This window comes from Polyodon spathula, chromosome 22 (assembly GCF_017654505.1).
Source record: "Polyodon spathula isolate WHYD16114869_AA chromosome 22, ASM1765450v1, whole genome shotgun sequence".
Lineage (NCBI taxonomy): Eukaryota > Metazoa > Chordata > Actinopteri > Acipenseriformes > Polyodontidae > Polyodon > Polyodon spathula.
This window is the reverse complement of record NC_054555.1, coordinates 23,973,809-23,992,280: the sequence shown is the minus strand read 5'-3', so window position 1 is coordinate 23,992,280 and position 18,472 is coordinate 23,973,809. Positions and strand designations below refer to the sequence as shown.

At 36.5% G+C, this 18,472-nt stretch overlaps 1 protein-coding gene across 1 annotated transcript in view; it reads left to right on the top strand.

Moving 5' to 3' along the window:
• Nucleotides 1-18,106, top strand: part of ift81 (intraflagellar transport 81 homolog) — a 30,162-nt gene extending 12,056 nt beyond the window's left edge. Inside the window, exons 10-20 of the mRNA XM_041223740.1 lie at nt 714-877; nt 3,207-3,302; nt 5,481-5,627; nt 10,202-10,351; nt 12,408-12,536; nt 13,650-13,739; nt 14,409-14,495; nt 15,722-15,793; nt 15,886-15,971; nt 16,539-16,584; nt 17,390-18,106. Coding sequence (XP_041079674.1) covers nt 714-877; nt 3,207-3,302; nt 5,481-5,627; nt 10,202-10,351; nt 12,408-12,536; nt 13,650-13,739; nt 14,409-14,495; nt 15,722-15,793; nt 15,886-15,971; nt 16,539-16,584; nt 17,390-17,572 — 1,250 coding nt within the window. The 3' untranslated portion in view covers nt 17,573-18,106. The remainder of the gene's footprint in view (nt 1-713; nt 878-3,206; nt 3,303-5,480; nt 5,628-10,201; nt 10,352-12,407; nt 12,537-13,649; nt 13,740-14,408; nt 14,496-15,721; nt 15,794-15,885; nt 15,972-16,538; nt 16,585-17,389) is intronic.
• Nucleotides 18,107-18,472: the final 366 nt, after the last annotated feature.

The window sequence follows — 18,472 nt, the reverse complement described above, 5'->3', positions numbered from 1 at the left end:
CTCATCCCAACCATCAAGCATGGTGGTGGAAATGTAATGGTCTGGGGCTGCTTTTCTGCCTCAGGACCTGGACAGATGGCCATCATTGACACACCCATGAATTCTGCATTGTATCAGAAGATTCTAGAGGAGAATGTCAGGCCATCTGAAGCTGAACCGAAAGTGGATAATGCAGCAAGACAATGATCATAAACATACAAGCAGTTCTACAAAAGAATGGCTGCAGAAGAAGAAATTGCACATTTTAGAATGGCCTAGTCAAAGCCTGGACCTAAACCCCATCGAAGTGTTGTGGCAGGACCTGAAGCAAGCTGTCCATGTGAGGAAGCCCTCAAATGTCATCGAGTTGAAGCAGTTCTGTAAGGAGGAATGGGCCAAAATTCTTCAAAACTGATGAGAGAGACTGACCAACAGTTACAGGAAATGGTTAATTGAAGTCATTGCTGCTCAAGGGGTGCCACCAGTTACTGACTCTAAAGGTTCACATACTTTTTTACACATGGATATTGAATGTTGAATCATTTGTGGATAAATAAATGTTGAAAAGTATCATGTTTTTGTGTCATTTGTTTAATCAGGTTATCTTGATCTATCATTAGGACTTAGAGTAAGATCTAATAACATTTTAGGTTTCAAATATGTGAAAATCCTAAGGGGTTCACAAACTTTTTCTAGGCATTGTAGTTTTCTGAATTGTTGAATGTGTATTTTAGGTTTAATGAAGAGACTGGAAGAGGAGATTAAGTTTAACACTTACATGGGGACTGACAAACTCCCCAAAGAGCTGGAGAGCAAGACGAATGCCGTGCAGTACCTGCAAAAGGTGGTGCTGGAGCCAGCCATGGGGCATGCAGAACTAGGCGAGCTCGAGGACAAGGTAGTGCATGGAATTAACATTGTATAACAGGAAACCCTGCACACTCCTATTACTGTAAGGTGCAGCACTGCCTTCTAGTGGCTGTCAATGTCCTGAGTTCAAACAGATTTGTAATTATTGTAATCTGCAATTGCGTTTCCAGTACAGATAGTTCTACTTGGCCAGTTGTCACTATATATGTAGAATTTTTTGGGATCAACTTCCAGTCCTCTTCTAAGGGGTCACTTTCACAGGCTTTAACAGTCAGACTGAACTCCAGTGGAACCCAGCAGAGGCGATTAAACTGTACAAAATAATAATAATAATAAAAATAAAAAAAAACTTTTAGGTCACTTCCAACATTTAAGTTTGTTAACCTGGCTTGTATAAGAAATGAGAAAAGAAAAGGATGAAGCAGTTTTATATCCCCAATTGCCTTGTATGCACTTTGTTTCATCATCTAGCTCTGGCACTGTGGCTAGGGCTACAGTTTAATTACATCAGTGTTGTCCTTGTAGTGGCTTTAAAAAAGTAGCAAAGAACAAAACTGCGATATGGATTCTTCTTTGAGTAACATCGGCTGTCATAACGGAGCATTGCAATAATATTTACAGAAAATAACAATGTTGTAGCTGAGGCCACATAAGAAACATAATCCACCGTAGCGGTCACTGTACATTGTAGGAAACAACTTTCTTTTTGAAAGTATTAATTTATCACCATACAAAGTGTCTGGGAAGCTCTATTGAGTTGTACCTTTAAGAGATTTGTTAGTACTGAAAAGTTGAACAGCATGTTAATGGTAAGAGATTTGTTTTTTTAAACGGGACTACACCTTTAAGAAAATTGTATTACAACTGAGTATATTTTTATTTCATATTTTGAAGATTATGACCAGGATAATACAGTTTATTTAATAACTCAGAAGCCAGGGTAATCTACTTTTAAATCTAAAACAGATAGTACTTTATGAAACTGTCAGCCGTGTGATTTACTGAAACCTGGAGAAAATTAATTAACTGATGGCAAACCGATACGCCACAATTGGCAGGAATATATTATAATCAGGATAAAGAAATTAATTTTTGTAAATGTCACTTTTTAAGGAAATATGTGTAAGAGCAGATATAAATGTTCAGACAGAGGAAATTAGTAACAAGTAATACCCTTTTAAATGGTAAACAGTTGTCTGTTAAATGATCTACGTATTGAAGTCCTCATGGTATGCCATATGGTGTTTAGTTGTGTCATAACAATGGCATTCCTGAAGCCTTATTGTAGAGGGCTGGTAAAACTGCTATATATAGTGTGTGTGTGTGAACATTAAAAAAATACTATTAAAAACATACCAATATACTTGAGCTATTATAAATTTTATATTGGCGAACAGTGATACAGAAACGAACAATTCCCTATAAGCCATCCAACAGTAACTTCTAATTAAGGAATTTCATATTAGAGGGCACAGATTGATTCCTTCATTGAGACCAATGGGTTCTAAAGTTGGGAAAGCAAATACCCAATATGCTTCTCTCCTTAATAGTAAATGTATTAGAGTTTTTTTTTTAATGTTGACATAATTATGAATATTGCATTTGAACTGTTGTTGGACATGCTTAGGACAATTAATGGATTGTTTTTCATAATGATGCAAATTGAATCAATTAATTATATTGTTTCTAATGTTAATAGAATTAACAATTTGTTGTTGAATATGTATAAATTGTTATTACATTGTGTGTTTTATGACAAAATGTCTAATAACATATCTAACATATATAAATCTGCATTTCATTCTAAAGGTGGAAATTGAACCAACTGATTAGACTGTGATTTATGCAATTAGATAATGAGGTTAATTGATAATGAATATTAACTGCAGTTAACAGATTCTATGAAGTCCATTTTTTAACATGCCCTAATGAAGACAATATATCAAAACACGTAAGCTTTATTTAGTTTTTATTTTTATCTTGTTATTAATAAAATATGAATAATTGAGAGACACTTTAGGATATAAGTTTTTCATTAAGCTAGAGTTCAGAGATTGCAGTATATGCATAGAGCTAGATGGATCATATTTAAGAATCCCTGTGAAGTTTCCCTGTGATTACTCCAGTGTCTGTATATAGACTGTCTTTAGCTAAGGCTCAAGGGTATTATAATCTAGGTTATTTTCCCAGTACTATCACCTGATTTCCTGAGTCCTGATAAGCAATACATTTTTTGTTCTGAGCAATCCCTCTCTTTCAGTTTTATTCCTTTGCAAAAGTTGGATATTTGTTACAAAAAAGCAGCTAATGCTTACATTATGATTTATTTATTTTTTATTTTTACATTTTATTTTTAGATCCGTGAAATTAACATTACGATTAACCAACTGATAGAAAAACGAATGATGAGGAATGACCCGATGGATGATAAACTTTCTCTTTTTAGACAACAGGTAGGTTTCACCAAAACTAACAAACAACATACAGCCCACACTTTTTATTGTGGGCTCGAGTTCATTGCAAGAAAAGGGTATTTCCCAATAAACTGATTGAGAGCTCTGTGCAGCTGTTCAGCAACAAAAGCTAAAGACATCATAAGGTGCACAATAGCAGATGCCCATGCAATTGGCTTTGAACACCAGAAAAAAAAGAGTGATAAATTCTGAACAGCAAGTGCATTATTGATGGCTTGTTTTGTCAAGCAGTCGTGAGTCATTTGTTTGCAACACAGTGATTATGTTCAGGTGATAGGAAGGGAGGATAGCAATTACCGTTACTCGACTGTTGTTCACAATGCAGGGTCAGAGTTCAAGATCATCCCAGTTATTCAGATGCCTACGGATTCCAGCCTTAGCAGTAACCAGGGGTGTGAATGTGTTTACAGACAAGGCGTATAGACTGATTGTAATCTGGTGATAAATTGGAAGAACAGTTTTAATGATAAAAGCTAGTTTTCTTTAATCCTGAAAAATATGTTTTGCATCTCAACAGTCCTAATTAAATCTGTGTAAACCAGATCTGAAAATTCACTGGTGATCAGAAAGTTGAATATTTTCCTTTTGGAGCTTTGAACTAGTACCAAGCAGAGTAGGAATTAACAGCTGCCTTCCTCTTTAGAGATTCATCATCATCATCATAATAATAATAATAATAATAATAATAATAATAATAATAATAATAATAATAATAATAATAATGAAGCAGAAATGTTGTTATAATACCATGTTAATTGTTTGTATTTAGGTTATATTAGGAGCATAATAGTGCATGATAAAATATAGATAACATGGTGATTAATGTGTAGAGAGAGGTAGTGGGATATGTGTTCATAGTAATAATAAACCACAATACTGTACCATTTTAGAACCCGTTTGCAGATAACACACACTGTTTAGTGTTGTAAAGCATTTATAACTGAAAGCTTTTAAACAAGCTGTGTGGCTATTATAACATTTCTAATGGCAGTATATGTGAAGATCAGTTTACTTCTAGGGACCGGGCAGCTGCAACAACCAGAATCATTCCATACAGACCCGCAGACAACCAAATGGAAATGACTTTCAGCCAATAATAAGCATTAATAAGCTGATATTTGGGACATATATGTGATTGCAATGATATGATCACAAAACTGTTGTATTCCATTGACGATGAATTTAATTAATCAAAAAAGAGAGAATGAAGTAAATGAATGTGAGCCAGTTTTCTCATCTTTTCTGCAGAGAAGTTTATATTTCAGACCTGCCAAATTCTTACCCCTTGCTTTTTTACAGTACCATATTAGGCAGAAACCTGGCATGCAAACCCAAAGCTGTTGCCAAAATTAGACTTAGTTGGATAAGGTTCGTAAGCAGTTACACACATTTGTTTTTTTTTGTTTTTTTTTTTGTAAAATGAGGCAACATATAACAAAAAAGCTTGTGGGGTTCAAGAATGTTTGGACTAATGTAACTGTGATCATCACAGGGCACTTTGACCTGCTGATGAGTTAAAAACAAAACATTGCTAAGCAAATGTGTGTGCATCCCTGTGAATAGACTCCATTCTGCTGCTTTTAATTCCTCAATGATCAAGACCCTCCTCATGACAAATGGTGAGCATATTAAACAGGTTATAAAAGCTTTTATGGCCTTTAACATACTGATTTCTACCAAGAAATCCATGACTTCACATGTTGGTAGACACATTGATGTACTGTAATTAATTTGTTTGAGTGCAGTCTGGAGGTCTGTTTAGTTTACTGTATTAATGACACAGGATGTTAACTAGACACTCGAATGGTCACTTTCCATGTTTCAGTGCTTTACAATGAGTGTCTTTATTACAAACTTCCTTTGTTTCATTTCAGTCCATACAATATACAGTGTGTTTGTATTTTTGTAAAGGGACCAATCAGGAGAAGAATGGCAGCTTAAAAACACAATAGGTAGCTACAGGGACATTAGTGTCAGTCTTGTGAGGAATGACTTATGCCTTGGAATTTAACTGGAAATGTATGTATCAATATTTACTACAGTTGGTATGAGAAACAATGTAGCCCCGGGATAAATGAATAGCTGGTTGATGTTACGGCACAATGTCAAGCATCACCGATTTTGCTGCAGTCACTTCACTTGCTACTGTGTGCACAGGCATCCATCATTGCGCGCAAGAAGGAAGCCAAGGCAGAGGAGCTGCAGGAGGCACGAGAGGAGATGGCCAGCATGGACAAGGTGCTGACAGAGAAATCCAGCAGGGTGCGCGACCTCGACGGCAATGAAGTTGTGCAAGGGGACGAGGTAGGAACACGCATCTCTATCTGAGTGCACCAGCACTGAGGTTAGGAACATGCATCTCTATCTGAGTGCACTGGCACTGAGGTTCAGAGCAGAATCATTTCCAGAAACAAGATGTGTGATGATGTGAGTGTCTGCTTTCCATTCATTTGCAGAGTTTGAGATAAGACTCCCATTGCATAGCAGGTTAATCCATTGCTGGTTTTATTATGTTTAAGAGACACCTGAGATTGTTACCTATACACTGGGGCTATTCAAGATCATATTAAAACCTGGAATGGATGAAATGGCTATTCAGTAGGAGTCTTATGTCCATCCATAATTTGTATGTGAAGTTTAGTTTATCATTTAAAAAAAAGAAGCTAGTAACTCTGGAAATATTTTGTAATAATTATCATAAGTAGCTAAGTTCAGTTGGCTAACTTCAAACTTTTATTGATATTTTTGTATTAGACTGTCAATAATAATAGTAAGGGTAGTGCAGACTGTTTGGATTTGACTTTCCCTGTCATGATCCCAACACCCAGCCACCTCAGATGGTCGTGCAAAAAATATATAAATACATACTAAAATTATCTTGATTTAATAATCCAATGTGTAGGATGGGTTGGAAGTTTTTATTTGCTTAAACCCAGAAGAATGAGGTAATGCTCATTTGCTAATGAATTTAGTTAACATGACAAGAATAGGCATGAGTGTTCCCTTGAGAACTTTCCCAGGTGATGTGAGGTCTGTGTGTGCTTTCCCTAAAAGGACCGCATTGACTTGCCCTTGCGTGTTTTATTTTCATATTCTTCAAGTGTTTGGGAGTGTTCCTGTTATTTGTCAAAGATGTTCGTCGCAAGAATGTTTATAAATAGAAAAGAAAAAACGTGCATCCCTTAAATTGAACATGTGCCAATTCTGTATGCATTTAGCAAAATGGGTAAGCACCTTGGAGAAAAATAAACAAGAACATTAAATGTCAATAGAGGGGCAATAAAATCCTTTATTTAAAAAAAAAAAAAAAAAAAAGCACTCTAGGCTATTCCGTAACATTAATAAACAGAATTCCTGCTCTATAATCTGCTAACACACACCAATAAATAAATATGATTGTGGGACACTGCAGCTTTAAAATGCCCTCTGGAACCATCTATCTTTAGAGTAAAGATTTATTTAAAGAATTTTGCCTTTCTTTAAAAGGTTATTCAACTGATGATCATTTTTGTATACAGTGTGCGACGTGCATTACATTGTAGCGATACACATCAGTGAACAGTGACGAGACCACAGGCCAAACATCATTTATCTGCCTCTGAGTCTTTTAATAGAATAGTGAAGACGACCTTGAATCTGGCCAGTATCATCTAAAATTTGTTAGATAAAGATTTGTTTAATGAGATGTGTACTTTTCACAGGCCTCCTTTTTAAATAGGTAAGTGTACTGTAGGTAAAACATGGCATCAGATACATTTAACACTTGTTATAATAATAATATACAAAAAACTCTACTGTAGCTGTGAAACCAGCCTGAGTGTGAAGAAGCTAAACTTCACTTGTGCTAGCCCCCACCGATTGTATCTGTTTGGATTTGTTTGTTTGGATTTCTTTAATCTATCCAGTCCAAAGAACAGTAGTTATTTTTATCTTAGGATATTGCTAGGCTAATGGAAGAATGCCTTTCTGTTGAAAGAAACTGTAAATGTTGTTTAAAATAGTACATTGTGGTTGACATTGGATGATATATTTACATAATACATCTTTTCAATGATGATAATTGTTATTGAACTGATTGCGGTTACAAATCAATAGGGTTTTTAGCCAATTTTCAACCTTTAATGGCCCGTGCAGACAATGTGCAATGTGTGATCGTAAACAAATCTATATTGAACGGTGTTTCAGCTTTACAGTGTCAGCTATTGTTAACTTTCCTGTCTGAGTGTTTTATGAGGCACTGTTACGTGGGTACCTTGGTTTCAAATCCTGACTGGGTGAAAGGCAGACAAAGCAAACATCTGACACTTTTGTATTGCGCTTTTTCTTGGTAAGATTTAAAAAGTCTTTGGCTAATGGCCATCTCTCCATTCTTTGCCTGTCCAAACTTAGAAAGATATAGCCAAGTGATGGATAACTGAAATTGCACTTGATTTGACAAGATGTTTAAAACCGCACTCCTCGCAGCACAGAAAGTGCATGCCCATAACAGGTAATAGCATTGCCTTCTACCCTGCAGGCCAATTAAAAAATTAAAACAAAACGGTTCTATAGTTTAATAAAAAATAGGGTTATTTGCATATTGAGTTCCTATTTTGTGCTGTGTACTGTTGCTATGGATAAGCTGAGCTGTCTTGGCTTATCAAAAGTATTTTCCATTTTGTCAATGATGAATAGCATGGGTCACACTGCAAGTGCTTGGCTGATCTGTGTATAAGAGTGTCACACTTCAGTTAAGATTCCAGGGTCTTTCCTGCTGTATTGTACCCCAGATTGAACTGTAGCGTATATTTTTAGCAGCATTGTACTTATATGGGTAAAGCAGTAGCAGCAAGCCTTGCAAATAGCAGCACTGCAATTCTAAGCAGAGGTAGTTTGATTGTATTGTAACCAGTGACATATTATTTCATTCATATTTAAAGATGTTCTAAGTTTAGCCTAACAGCTGTATTTGCAGGGGGGGAAAAGCAGTCTGAAGCCTTTGAGCTTCCACTGTTAATTAGGTACTGTATATATTCTTAACCTTGTCTGCAGAAAAGGACAAAACGGAATGTTGCTTACGTACAACTCAGGGTTTTATTTAAAGCAATGAATCACTTATACCAAACTGTATTGAGTGTCAGAAAAGCAAATGTCCTGGTCTTTCAGATTATTAGTTCTTTAAGCCTTAATGGATTTAGAAGATCACATAAATAAAGAATATGAATATGCCACTCTGTCAATTACATTAAAATGATACATTTGCTAATATAGGGACAGTTGTCAGCAGATCCCTGTGACAGGGAGGTGCTGTGGGTTATTACGCTGCTTTGTTAATTCCCCCAACCTTGACTGCCCTTGGTTTCCAAAAATACGCAAACTATAAACTCGCACACAGAGGTTCATGTTCCTGAGGCATAGAGCACATAGTGTAATCACTGGGTTTGTTCTTCCACCTAAAACATTTAGAGCTTTTGGCTCACTGAAAGACGGAGACAAAAAAAAACTTGGAGGGGCGACACATGAAGATCTTTATCCCTGGCAGGATCATTTGCATAGAACATACGATCGACCTTAGGGAATCAAAGCCTTTACTGCTTTATTAGTTCTATGCATTTGTTCCTCATTTATGTAATTTTTATTGCTGCTTTGTACAAAGCACTATGCAGCTGCATAGTTTGATAGGGTCGCTGGTTCTATGATAAAAGTCTGGGTGTGGAAGTCTAAAAACGTCTGGTATCTCATCTTATATTCTCGTGGTGTGTGGAATGTGTTGCCTGACAAGCAGCTCCACAGAGTTGACATTGTCTGTCTGAGGTGTTGGCTTTTTGATTTTTGCTCTTTGCTGTGCAATGATCCGCTCTCTGTCTTGTTGTATTAATTGGTTTTGACATAAGTGCATAAAAATTATTTATTTAAACTGACAATCGGGGAAAGCTTGGATTCTGAAATTTTATGCATGTATCTTAGAAGAGTGTATTGTGTAAACATGCATTTCTGTTTTGTAGTCATCTACCCCTTCTCCATATAATCTCTACTGATAGCCACAAACTTGTGTCTCTGATGTACCTTTTGTTCGAAGTTGTGAGCGATCCACATCATTGGTTGCTGCTGGATCCTTCTCATCTCGCCTGTTGCAGCTTAGAGCAAAATGTCTCTTTGTAATAAGACGTTCTTGAAACATTGGATCAGGGACAAGTCAATGCATTGTCCTTAGCAGGCACAAACTGTTCCTGTACCCTAAGAAGGCAATACTTGAACAGCCGATCACATATTAGCTAGTACAAAAGATATAAATCAAATTAATTTCTCCCCCACAATGAAGATACATATCCCCAGTGACTAGGAATATAGTGAATACCTGCATCTGCACTTGTGGCTACTGAAGGCTACAGGCATAAGGACTACTGAGGCTATATTATTAACTGCATGCACATCCACCAGTCCATGCATTTATTATAATTACATACTTTCAAACTCTGTTTTTTAAGGTAACATCTTTTGTTTTGTTTTGTTTTTTTTCAGAAATCTACAAAATGTACTGCATATTAAACATTTGATCAAAACTGTTGAAACCTGAGATCAACTTACAAATGTTTAAATGTTTTGTCTTTTTGAAAAACATTGGTCATCAATTTTATTTTATTTTATAATGTTTTAAGTTATGGGAGATTTTTAAAACACTTTTCTTTTTAGAGTATGGATCTTCTCTCTAGCTCACAAAAATGTAACCATTTGAGAAGAAATGAACTATACTGAGCACTTGTAATGGTTTTAAGATGGTTTTAGGCTCATAAAAGCAGAAAACAATGTGGTCTATCAATAGCAAGAGAACATAGATTATGTGTTAAAGTTTGACTTCACCTCATCCATTGCTTGTCCTTCATTTCTGATCTCTGCAGGTCAAAAGATTAATCAACAAGCTGCGGGGAAAGAATGTGGTATTCAAGAAGAAACGTCAGGTGCTAGCTGATCTAAAGAGGGAGTATGGTATCCTACAAAGGACAGAAGAGATTCTGAAACAGCGGCATGAAACTATGCAGCAGCAACTGGTAACCTGATTGTCTTTCCCATTTGTACATGTGTAGGATCTGAAGCACAAATCACAGTTACAGTATAACCTTCCTAGAAACCATTTAACACCTCTTAACCCCCCCATGCTACCCATTTGTTGAGAGCTGGGATGACGCAAAAAGGGCTGTTCTATTTGAGATCTTTGCATCTGCTAACTGCCTGCGTCTTTTATGAACGCAGATAACTTTTTTTTGTTCAGTCTGTTGCCCATTGGTTTTGTATATTTTAATGTCACGCTGTTGTCCATTGAGGAGACTTAGTATTGCACCTGTTATGGTTAATCAAGTGTACTTTGGAATAGCTTGTGTTTTATGACACATTTGATGTAACACAGATTTAAAACTGGGAGTCTTATCAGACCACCAAATTTCAATTAGTTGTTTACATTTCAGCTGCTTTAAGTACACAATTATGTTTCCTAATGTTTGAGTTAGTCTAGGATTTAAGCAAACCTGAGGTGATTACAAAGTGGTAGTGATACAGTGCAATGATAATCTTTGTGTGGCAGTAGTAAATGGTTTTAGAAGTAGTGCTATGATGGGTCACTCATATTTGGACTTTCTTTCCAGAAGTTGAACTAAAATGCTAATTGATTGTTGGCCGCTTTGAATGTCCTCATTCTCCTCATTCACAGCAAGGAAAACCAGATCATGTCAGCCTGCCAAAGGGAAAATAAATGGAAAAACTTTGGAGGAGTGTAATTTAGTTAAATCTCTAGATTTTTTTTTTAAATCTGTAGAGAAACACACATTTCAGTTAACCAAGAAAAGAGGTTCACTTTTCAAATACTTTCTATATTAGGTTGTTTTATTGTGCGTAATCAGTGGCAGAACTATCCCCAAGAACCTACTGCTGTCCCCTTGTGGCAAAGTGGTTAACAGTGTGCAGGTGCAGTTTATTCGTGATATAAGTGCAGTGCTGTTCCAGGTTTGTGGTGAACCTTGGCGACAGCTCCGGAACGTGTTGGCTGTCTAACAATGACAAGACGTAATTAGAGACAAACAAACAACCGCTCGCGATAGTTTTACACAAATCACAGGTCCATCCAGGTTGTTCTTTAACCAAAACGAAGGAACAGATTACGTCAGTTCGTCCCCTATTTAACCGTCACACATCACACATGACCCCTTGATAAACGATTGCAGCCACTCTTCCAGTCCGCGGTTGCCACATCACTTCCCTTCCAGGTTGATGATTTAATGCACCGAAGCTCTGCCCCCTTTCTAAATGACCGACTTCCTTTTAACCCAAGGAATTAAGTGTCAGGCCAAACAGTCCAGGGTACTCTGTTCCCGTTACTTAGCGCCCTCACAGGTTGGTAGGAAGATTTACCACCAAGAATCATTGTCTTTCTGTCACACCCCTGAATGTGCAAACACTGATACAGCCAAGTTTGTCTCTTATTATTTATAGCTCTACAGAAACACAGTGCAGCCTTGTCTTACCTAACTCTAGGTTTGGCGTAACAATGTTATTACTAGTTCTGTTGGCACAGAACCCTGTTGGAGAAACTGAACTCACAAAGTGTTTTGCACTTTGAAGTGTCCTTTGTTCATATTAATACAGTTTTTGTAGACATAACCCTTGAACTAGGTGTGACAAAGTGTTCAACCCAGCTGTTGCACATTAACCAACCACTGTTAATATCCCGTAAGTATAACGGAGAAGGACTGTTGTTTAAAGGCTTCAATTAAAAGCACGTAAATACTACACTGACCATACTACTTAGGTCTTAAGTTCAAAAGCATTATACACATTCTTCTTATTGATTTATTAGGTATTTATTTATTTGTTCATACTATGGTGTAGCATCTAACAGACTCTGTGTTGCAGATCATTCAGGCTTAAATACCATAAAGATACTTTCTGTAGAAGAGAAGGTTATGTCTTTTTTTCACAAGAATGGAAAAATGTGCTAGATGTTTTAGATGTTTGAATAGCAGCCATGTGAATATGGGAGGATTTGTTTAGCTTCGCACTCTTAAATAAAATCCTGTGTCTTCAACACTTTCTGTCCATTTCGTGTGTTCCCAGCAATCCCTGGAGGTGAAGCAGGGTATTTCTGGCTACAGTGACACCCAGGAGGAGCTGGAGCGAGTGTCTGCAATTAAGAGTGAGCTGGATGAAATGAAGGGACGCACCCTGGATGACATGTCCGAAATGGTGATTCTCTTCCTTTAGGGTTATACAGCACCCCCTGCCATCATTTCAGCATCCTGCCCAGTATGTCTATAAAAAGATATGACATAGGCTGAAAAACAATTTACATTGGCAGCACTTTACAAAAAGACAAACCTAATAAAATAATTAATTAATTGTATAGAAATAAGTTGTACTTGTAATAGCATTTTACAGTCATTTGTTAAAGGAAACAATTACAGTAAAAGTCTACAATAGCATACTTTAAGTTGCAGAAAAACATGTTTTATATTGTTCAGCTATATCCAATATAGGCATCCAAGATTAGTAAGAAACTTGTTTTTGAACCCTAACCCAGGCTTGCAGTTCAAGCTGGTTTAAAACTGGCACAGTGCAGACTCTTGGCAGGGAGGACAACTGAATGATGGAATCCATCATTCCAGGCAGCTGCTGTACATGAGACCATAAATGACCATATCTTTGGCACGAACAGAAAGGCTTTGAATTCCTTTGTCTCAGTTCTCTATCTATCATATTGCTTCATGTGAAAGAAAGACAGAAAGGCACCTACTGTAAGCAAGACAATACAGAACTTCAAATGGTAGAATTAATAAGGTTGCAGTAGCACAAATTCTCAATTTTGCAGTTTAAATGAGTTTTTAAAAAAGCTTTTATTTATTCCATAATATTACGCTTTGAAGTATGAGTCACATATTTATACAGCAGTGTTTACCAGGTTGCTATTCTGTAAAACAAAACTAAGCAACTTTTTTTTTCATTTATTATATCTGATAATATACTCAAACCTTGAAATTCTCTGTCTTGATATGTGTGTTACCAAATTTAGCACGGCTTCATTCTATGGTTTATAAATGATTATTTTCCAGTGCCCTGACAGCGTTTGTTAACTCAAACATTAGCCTAACTTTGGAAAAAGTATATTTTAATCTCTAATTAGTAAAAGCATGTGAAATGAAATTAAGAACAACATCTCAAAATATTATAAATGAAAATGGAAAAAGAGCACTGTATTGTCTTTACAGCCTGCTAGAACTACACCTGTAGAATGACCAAACTATTTTGAAATACCAATTTCTCTTAATCTTTCAACAATGATCTCAATTGTGTCCGTTTCAGGTAAAGAAACTAAATTCTGTGATTGCTGAAAAGAAATCTGCTCTTGCTCCAGTTATCAAAGAACTGAGGCCATTGAGACAGAACTGCCAGGTGGGTTTTGATACAGATTACTGCTGCTTTGTAAAGTAATCCACAAAGTCACTTGCTGCTGTTGTAGAAATGTAGAAATCTGAAGAACAGTTATCTCCTGTAGGACTGCTGTAATTTATTTTATGCTTTTCTTGACATTTGTAGTACCATTAACAGCTTAATTGGCAATATATTATATCATGCTTAGATTACAGTTCTAAGTGTATTTCCAAGTAAGCCTAACCAATTGAGGTATGCTCAATTGTTAATGGATTGTAATTTCTGTTTAGTGAGATTAAAATCAATTATTGTAAATATAAAATGAAGCAAACTCTTGACAACACCATATCAATAACCCTCCCTTGTAAGTGTAAATGGACGAGCACACTCCTTACTTGGTGGTTTGCTGATCGGACTACACGTGTCTGAGTTATATTAGAATGCTCTAAAAAAGCATTTGAAATGTACAATGACAAGGATCAACAAGAGGGCTTCAGCAGTGTGACACCAGTGTTTCATCCACGTGAAATGGTGTAAAGCCTTGTGTTTGGTCTTCATAGGCTTACAGCTCTTAGTGCATGCTAACACCCAAAGGCTGACACTGTGACTGACAAGGACACACGTGGCCTTTTGAGTCACGCATTGCTACAGTGCAGATTCATTTACATGACTTTTTGCCCTTTTGCCCAGGAATTAACCCAGGAGTATGAAGAAAAAAAAGCACAGTATGACAGCTGTGCAGCAGGTCTGGAGAGCAACCGATCCAAACTTGAGCAGGTACAGTACCATATAATGAGGCCACTGTGGCCTCTTTGATTAGTGTGAGCTCTCTGGGAGGGTTGGTTGCCTGACATTAGGTACGCATGCCTGCAGAGGACATTCTGTTTTTATATGTTTTCTTGTATGGATGAATGTTTCTAAAAGGGAACCATTGTTAGATTTATTTGGAAACTGGTAAATGCTTTCATAATGGTGGAGGAAAAACACAATCTGTTGCAGATTGTTGTAACAAAATATCCTCCCCAAAACACACACCAACTGGCTTATAATGGATCTATGAGCATAATTATTTGCAAGCGCATTTTGGTTCTCCTTTTTTTTAAATTAACTCATGAATTCAGCACACAGCTTTAAGGTCTGTCCACATTGGAGCAAATAGCTGCTTGCAATGAAAGGTTGTTCCAAAAGTTGCTTGCAATAATTTGCTGAAATCTAAATGTATCGCTGTAGTCGCTTAAGTGTGATTTTTAAATGAAAGAAGTAAGAAAAAGCAACTTTTCTGCTCTTCATTAAAAATGATACAGAATCCCAGTGTGCAAACTAGTACGAATGGGTAATTACACAGCGTCTGGTATTCGTTCGGCAGCCTTATTTGAACCTTTAGGGTGTTGATGTCTTCTCACGTGTCTTTGGTTGAATTAGAAACATTAAACACTGTCAAAACAGATTTGTTTCTAATAAATATTGTGGCTCCTCTACAGCAGAGATTCGGTCAACAGGTCTTTATTTCATTACACTCACACAAAAAGATCAGACTGGAAAGAGACATTGTTAACCTTCACCATCCATGCTTTGTCAGAACAATGTTTTACACAAAAGCCTTAATCCGGAATCATAATGACCAGTATGATGCAGAATACTTAGCATTGCTCTGAAAGTATTAATTTGATTATTCTCATTTGAAAACCAAACCAAATTTAAGCAAAATGTATCTTTAAAAATAATATTTAATATGTATATATATATATATATATATATATATATATATATATATATATATATATATATATATATATAACAAAACAATTGATACCTAACTTTGTTAGTTGAAATGTTTTTCTCTTTTGTTCTTCAAAGAGGTTTTACTTTAACAGTAAACAGTACATGTTTCCAAGCAGTTTGTTGAGCTGTATACCTCTCTGATCCCATTCTGTTGGGTTTCATTCTATTCCGTGCCAAATTCCAGGCACTTTTTTGAGCATTTCTTTTACTGGGTTGTACAGGAGGTGCGAGGACTTCGAGAAGAAAATGCTCAAGAGGAGAGCAGATACCATTTAATCAACTGTATGAAACAGGTAAGAGAAGCGAGAGCTGAGTTTGGTAACTCTTTCAGACGCCTCTGGCATTAGTAATAACCTAACCCCCCACCCCTTCCCTTTCTACACAGGTCATTGAAATGCAAATGCAGAGAGCTTCTGATGAAATGAAGGCGTATGTGTCTTCTGATCCACAGGAAAGAAGAAAGGCTGTCAGGTAAGATTTACATTAGCCAAATACAAGTGCTTTGCATGAACTAGAAATATAATTTGAAATTGGTATTTGGTTCCTTTTGCAGCGATGAGGATCAGCCCTTGAAGCTCTCCACGCAGGCAGTTTTTTGTCTAGAAATCTCATCCTTTTAAATGATGTTGTGCACAGATTTAATTGTCTGAGACATTAATCTCTAAGGGACATATTTTCAGGGTTTACTCAAGTCCTTAATTAACATATCTTCTGAGAAAAAAAAAAAAAAAAAAAACCTGTTAATTTTACAAACCTAGAACCAAACAACTGAGTTATAATTTTCAAGTCCTACTAAGCACGTATTTCCTTTCAAAAAATAGGTTAGTTAAGACTAGAGTGAAACCTTTGAAATTATGGCCCTAAATGGCTATTGCATTTGATATGTATTGAATAGAATGTTGTTTTTAAAACATGCACATTTGGACATTGTTGCTGTTTTAGAAATGTGTATCTAGCACTCTTAAATGTGTTTAGCATGTAGTTCAAGTCATTTGAAAAATATCTAACAGCTCTTTTTATTGTGTATCTTTTGAATAGGGAGCAGTATACCAGGAACATTCTCGAGCAAGAAAATCTGGGCAAGGTGAGTGTTGTCTGTCTCATTGCTACAAGATTAGAAAGACCGGTCTGCTGCTGTTGGCATCTGTAACTTCTCCCATTTCTGCACTCACTTTACATTTGGGAACAACATGAGCTGTTCAGAAAGACAGACGTACAGATGACAACCGCATATTCCTGCTGAACAATTTGGAAAATAAATTGTAATACAGATCTGACAAACTGTTATATATAAATCAGCCTGACTAAAGTAATACATTATACAATCGTCACCCCCTTTTCCTCACTATCTAAGACTGATGAGTCCTTACAGATAGAAATCTCTCCCAGCAATGGATTAGAAATTAGAAATCCCCTGTGCATTAATCTTTGAAGTCTGTTTTCTTTTCCAGCTGTCAAAGCATTTCCTCATATCCCGATGTCCTATTTATGTTTTGCCATCTATGGTACAGAGTAGAGTTCAGAGTTGCTAACAGTTGCTAAAGTAATCTGGGCCACTCTGTACAGTCTCTAGCTAGCTGAAAGACCAATTTAAAAATGGCAGAACTGTAAGTAAAAGCTAATACCATTTTGAATTTACTTAAGTTTATTTGGGATTTCCTTCTATTTGTATGAGCTTTTAAGTAATTTTCTCCAAACCAAATTATTTAAGAGTGTGTGTGCTGGTACTGGAAATAAAAAAATAAAAAAAAACATCATCCTTCAAGCTCCTTCAAATTATCCCTCCACAGTCCGCAAATCAGCATTCCTAACTCATGTGTTCCTCCATCGAAGCAGAGCCCCTCCTCACTAATGATGATCACTGTGCAACTCTCCGTTTTCCTTCCCAGAAACTGCGTGAGAAGCAGAAGGCTGTGCGGGAGAGCCACGGACCCAACATGAAGCAGATGACAATGTGGCGTGACCTTCAGCAGCTGATGGAGTGCAAGAAGCAGTGCTACCTGAAAGCACAGAACCAGGTGTCCATTGGGCAGGTCATTCAGGAGGGCGGAGAGGACAGGCTGGTCCTCTAGACCAGCAATGAACTGAACAAGCACTGGCATTCAACTAACCAAATACACCAAAAGTGAAGCACAGCCTGGTTGGGTTTGCTTTTGTCAACTCACCCCCACCAATTAACTTTTAGACACAAGTACCACATTAGTTGCTGATTTTGCCCAAAGTCAAATGTGTGGCCTTAGAGGTGATGACAATAGCGGGTCCAGTAGTCTGATATGTGATATACATTTTATATTAATATTATGAATTGTATGTATAATGCTGTCAATCCTAAGATTGATATGCTTATAACTCAGTCGTGTTATAAGTTGTGTGATTTTATGTTTGTGGTAAAGTATTTATATATGTTTCTTGTTGTTTTCAGTTAGATTTATATTCTGTGCTATACAGTATACCTGTATTTTCTTTCTCTATGCACCTAAATAGCTTCCTCTCTCCATTGCCTGTTTAACCGGCTTAATTGCATACCATAATATTTAAAATACTTATTTTTTAATAGCCTTAAATGTTTCCCCCCAACAGGACCATAATATGGCAATATATTACTGTTTTGTTGTACTTTATTTAAGTTAAATGTTTATACTGTATTATGTCTATGAAATAAAACAAAATTTAAAAAAGTTATTAATGTCTCCATACATTTAAAAAAAAATCCTCTTTTTGTTATTAACAAGACCAGATGCAGGGTTTTTTTGTGTAAGTTGATTAATTTCCTATTGTGCAAGCATTCAAGGATGTTTTTTTACCATTCTCTCAAACGCCAGAAAGCACACGTGAAGATGTGTATCACAGTGTTTTAAGTAATGATCATTTCTTTATCTGTGCTTTGCATACCAAGCAAATGTTCTGGTAGTTGGTAGAGACACCTGAAGAAGTCTCTCGTTCAGTCTATCAGGCAGTTGGTGTTATCGCCA